Consider the following 5,680-nt stretch of genomic DNA (forward strand, 5'->3'; position numbering starts at 1 on the left):
TAAGAAATTCAAAGTCCAACTAAACGAGATCCACAGGTAGTGTCAAGAAAGCAAACCGTGGTATCCGGCAAATACGGCGGATTCAAACTCTTAGAGCCTGAATGGCACTATTTCCCCAAAAGTGGGCATTTAACAGTGTACATTTGATATGGCAGAGGTAGTGGACGTCAAGGTTTGCTTCAAGAGAAAGGAAGAGAAACACAGTGGTATTGTTTTAGCAATCCCACTAAAAAGGACAGACCAGTCACTTGTTTTTTCGTGATTTATTACTTTCTTACAAAGATGTCAAAGTTGTTCCTTTATTTGCCAGGGAGGATGATGCCATCGTACTGAAACAAAAGCAAAGTGTTCAACGTCAGAGTGGGTTATTTGTTAGCGCCTAGTAAATTGAAGGCATGAAAATGGGTCAGGTTTCAAAAAGTGGCAAGAGCGTGGAGAAAATAGCATATTTATTTGCGTTGAACGTGCACCCCTAATTTTGGATTAAAAATCGATATCAAATGTTTCATTTTTTTCTCTGCTCCAACTGAGCATCACAAGTGACAAACCTTGTTCAAAATGTGCCACCACAATTAAAATCACGAATCGACAAAGATTGAGAATGTATTCTCCTTCAAAGTCTGATAGTCTAAAAGACACACCAAAACGTCATTTTTCGCATCCTGCTTTTGTAGCGTTTATATCTTCCAGGACTACTTTCTCTTTTCTGTATTCACTCACACTTGTCGCTGCTACCGTGAATAAAAATAGCATGAGAATGAAACAAAATCAAATTCCTTTGCAAATACCAGCGATATAGCATCTCTTTTTGGTGAAAGTAACTCATGTACAGGAACTACTAAAGAACACCAGATTTAATCCAAACGCTCCATTTCAAAACACCCGATTCACTTTCTGCAGAATCTTAGGATGACAGAAGAAATTCGCCTCACACGTCCCCCTTTTTTTTTTACTTCCAAATGGCAAATTTCGCCAAATGGTGATCTTATTTTCATGCCTTCAACTACTGCACAGCGCTTACCTTCTGCTGAAACCAACGCATGGACTCTTCTTTGCGGATGCGGTGCCTGAAGCCGATGCGGCCGCATTTTCGTTTTTTGTCTGCGATGCTGAACCCGGGACGGCCCAGAACCTGCATGACCAACATCAATCCCATCAATCGAAGCAAGATGTCTTTTTTGAAAGGTCATTAGACTGGCAGTGGATCTCAACTGGTCTTACTAAAGGACCCCGTTTCTCCCTAATGACAAGCTGTGAACGTAATCAAAAATGTTCCACTTCTTAAATGTACAAGAGAGAAAACAAAAGAACAAGAGACAGAAGATCGCAAGAAAGACAATAGATAACGAGAGTGAGAACAAATGAGGGAAAAAGACAATTATAAAGAGGAAAAAAAAGACAGCAGGAGAACAGAAAAGAAATTAGGAGAAAAACACTGAAAACAAAAATACAGCTTCAGTTGCTTTGCGAAAGGTGCATGGCTTTGTCGACAATAAGTGGACATATTTTAAAACTGCAACCCATTTATCTCTTGTGCTTCTCTGGGTGTTGTCCCGCGGGGTGAATTAAAAACCTTACCAGAATCGATCTGGCATGCGAACTGCATGTTTGACACCTGTGTTTTAACGTTAGTTTCACAAAATTTCTTGGGCGCCATTATCATGACCTGGAAAAGGAAAAAAAAAAATAAAAAAAAAAAAAATATATATATATATATATATATATATATATATATATATAATTAAAAAAATTAAATAATAAAAAAAATAAACACACACACACACACAAAATGCTATGTGGTCCCTCCCAAATGCATATTTACTTAACAGGGAGAAGGGATTCAGCAGGGCATCATCACCATCTATTGTTTAGGAGTGTATTTGTGTAAATATTTTAAGCATTATTTTACCAAGGAAAAAGCCCGCGACCATCTGAAAACAGGTTCGCAACCCACTTATGGGGTCCTGTACGACCAGTTGAGAAACAATGGCTTAGAGGGGGTCTTGATTACATACCACGTAGAAGTCGAGCCCGTAGATGCCGATGCCGGGATCATACTTGATGCCCAAGTCGATGTGCTCCTGAATACCAAAGCCAAAGTTTCCGGTATCGGAGAAGTTGTTTTTTCTCAGTTCATACTCGCGCACCTGAAGCACAGTCATGGGTTACCTTGCGCATGTCAAAGTCAAGGCATTTTTCCCATTATAAATTGGGCTTTTCTAATGTAGTCCAGGATCTATTATAATGGAACAGACAAAACACACCCGAAGTCCTTTCTCTAGGATTTCCTCAGCTTTGGCGCCACGGACGGTGCAGTGGACGGCAATCTTCTCATTTCTGCGGATGCCGAACGATCTCACGGTGTAGCGAGCTGCAAAATTAAAAAGTGGGAACAAAGAAGTGTGTCAATTAATTTGACGGGAATCAGAGTACAAAATAAAGATTCTTTTGAGTCTGGGTTCTGGAAGAATTAAGCCTGCACGACAATAGTTTGAGGCGCAACAAGTTTATTTACAAGTTTGATGTAGCTGCGGCAACAGCCAGTTTGATATGGATGCTACCTATATGTTATAAGTTAGACAGGACTTGAAACAGGGAACAACTTACCCTCAGATGAAACCAACAATCACGGTGCACGCGAAATTGAAAAGAGTATTAGCTCACAAAATGTGACTGCTCTCTGCACAATGTGCACTAAAGACTATTTTTATCACAAAGTATTAATAATTATGTTTCGTCCTAGAATACTTAATTCCTAATTGTCAGCATTCTTTCATTGCTTTACCCCTGGTTGCGATTCTTACAGGTGTGTTTTTATCTTTTAAGCATTAAGGCCATTATTTGTTCCTAGAGTCATCTCTACCCGGAAGCAGTTTTGTCAACCCACACTTTACCTGGAACCTAACTGATATGGCCCTCCAGTCAATTGAGTTTGAGACACCCGCTTGTAGTTGACCACTGAGCATTAGTATTGTCTACCGGGCGCGCTCACCCTTAGAGAAGACGGGGGTCTGTCCTGTAAGTTGTTCCAGCACTTTTGCAGCTCGGGTCAGTCTGTCGCCACTCTCGCCCACGCAAATGTTCAGGCACAGTTTGCGGATACGCAGCTCTCTCATGGGGTTCTCCTTCTTCTCACCCTGGTCCTGATTGACAATAGTTGGGTTTATTAAACGTGATCAAAAAAATATAATATTTTCCATGCAAATGCCAAGTCAATCAAAATAAAGCTTCATTCATTTCATCGTAAAAGCAATGGAGAGTATTTGTGCCATGTATTTTACAGAATTTTTTTTAATTGTAGTGAGCTCAGTCCTTTCTCTTACTCTGCGTCCCTGTCGCTTTATGCCTGGTTCGTGACTGTCAGGCACACTCACCATTATCTGGCCAAACAGAAGACAGGACCGAATCTATGCGTTTACCCAAAACAAAAGCTAAAAATACTGACGTCAAGAAGCGCACCGCACGGGACGTAAACGAATTCGAGAAATGGAACGGTGATGAGGATCTGTGATGATAGGGGGCAGTAATAGACCAAAATGATAGATTCCAACCGCTAAAAGACACAAAAGGAAGAGCACTGCGATGTGGACATATTCTAGAGTAAAGGACAATGCCAGGTGTAAATTAATTGCCTGTCATAATGTTTTATATATATATATATATGAAATTATGAAAAAAAAAAAAAACTAGATTTGATTTAGATCAATCTCTTCTTACCCTTCTGGCTGTAACCTGGATGGTGTCACTGATAACAGACAAGAACGTCATCACGGATTGCAATTTTGTCACTGTACACTAGCAAATATCATCCTAAATCTTTATTTAGCGTATAGAAGCATTGCTATGTTAAGCATTACTAGATTTACTGCAAGTGGGGAAAGAACTAATGCATCCTTTTCATGGCCAAATTTAAGCACTTTTGAGGCCCTTTCAAAACCAATTTCTTCAGTACTCAGCATGTTGATATCTCCCCCTGCCTCTTGGACCTGAACATGGGGTAAAAGATGCTTAACATGACAACAAAATAAAAACTAATGTCCGCCGCCATTAATTACAAGGGAAGATAAGACGCAAAGGCAAAAGCCACCTGAACAGCAAGTCAGCGTCATTTTTAAGCAGACTTATTTTACATTAGGTTTTGAGTTTTTCCTTGCCCTTAAGTTGATTCCAGATCAGGGGATGGTGTAATAGTCTGAAAAAATAGTCCGTGTAATAACCTGTGAAGCCCTCCGAGACTCTTTGTGATTAAGGGTTGTACAAATAAAAATGACTTGACATTATCACAAACGTGGTCTATCAAGCAAGACTGCTGGGAAACATGGCAGCAATTTAAATATTTTACAAGTGCTCCATTCAAAAATCAAGGAGCTCTAGATCCTTGAAGTCACAAGAAAATAAAATGGTAAACACGATTTTACTTATGGATTCTGATTAAGTCGTTGTGGCTGTGAAAAATAGGTGCCACGTTGTTTGAGAGCTGGTGATCATTCTATTATGGGAATTGTAATCATTAATAAAGAAGAAACTGGCTGACGTTGACAGGTATGATCAATAACAATCATTTAATGCCTCGAAGATACAGAACACGACAAATATCTGTCGAAATGTTGAATGTGTGACAGCAGGTATTTGGTCGAAATGATCATGCAGAGATTGAATGATCTTTTGTGAATGAATTACTTTCACAGTGCAAAAAGCATTGATGCCGTCAAATTTACAAGTATTTACTTTGCACAGTTGTTGAGATGGCTCAAGAACATGCCCGTACGTAACACCTCTGCTAGTTTCCGCCAACAGCAAGAACCGAACAGCTCAATTTATCAGCTTGAGGAAAATACGAGAACTCATGAAGATGTCAATAAGGACCACGTTACACACGCGAAACCTTGTAAACAGGGAAGGGAGTTTAGTCTATTTAACGGCAGCGAATATGTTAGCCGTAACCACTTTGCCTATTTCCGGGCGAATAATAACGATAATCGTCGGAATACAATACGTTATGTTTTCATGACAAGAATAGCAAAACATCCGAGGATAGATCGGCCCTTCGAATGCATCTACAGATCCGATGTTTGCGGATTTCGATTGGCGTCTAGGTGGCATTTAATTTAGAATGCGTTGATTTTCGACTCACCGCCATGTTGGATTGCTAGAAAAGAACGCAGCACTTCCGGTGCAGAGTATTTGTACGAGCGTGTGAGTGAAAAACTAGTCCGACGATACAGTTTACAGGTAACTGTTCCGCCTAGAAACAAGACGTATTATTATGATTACTATCATTATTATTTTCATAATACATTTCTAATAAAATAAAGCAAGAACAATAATACGACTGCCTAAATATTTTGACTGATATGAACGAAACCCCCCCTAAAAATCTTCCCATGAAGAGTATTTGCATGAACGTGTAGTCTGGGAAATAGTCCGACAATACAGGCAACGGTTCCGCTTAAATATATACTGTAGTGCATAGACATGTGTGTATATATATCTCATCTCATCTCATCAGCTGTACCGCTTATCCTCATTAGGGTCGCGGGGGGGCTGGAGCCCATCCCAGCCATCTCCGGGCAGTGGGCAGGGGACACCCTGAATATATATATATATATATATATATATATATATATATATATATATATACATCTCATCTTATTAGCTGCACCGCTTATCCTCATTAGGG

The 5,680-nt window shown here is 39.8% G+C and overlaps 1 protein-coding gene across 1 annotated transcript; it reads right to left on the reverse strand.

The window, feature by feature from the left end:
• Nucleotides 1–248: 248 nt before the first annotated feature.
• rpl11 (ribosomal protein L11) lies at nucleotides 249–5,285 on the reverse strand. The gene is made up of 6 exons (XM_088329373.1): nucleotides 5,135–5,285; nucleotides 2,993–3,143; nucleotides 2,265–2,371; nucleotides 2,016–2,147; nucleotides 1,022–1,132; nucleotides 249–329 (listed from the first exon to the last, which is right to left on the reverse strand). Exons 1-6 carry the CDS (start codon nucleotides 5,138–5,140, stop codon nucleotides 300–302), a joined length of 537 nt encoding a protein of 178 aa, XP_088185499.1. The 5' UTR covers nucleotides 5,141–5,285; the 3' UTR covers nucleotides 249–299.
• Nucleotides 5,286–5,680: the final 395 nt, after the last annotated feature.

This window comes from Urocampus carinirostris, chromosome 2 (assembly GCF_059441175.1).
Source record: "Urocampus carinirostris isolate Australia breed hairy pipefish chromosome 2, RoL_Ucar_1.0, whole genome shotgun sequence".
In the NCBI taxonomy this organism is placed as follows: Eukaryota; Metazoa; Chordata; class Actinopteri; order Syngnathiformes; family Syngnathidae; genus Urocampus; species Urocampus carinirostris.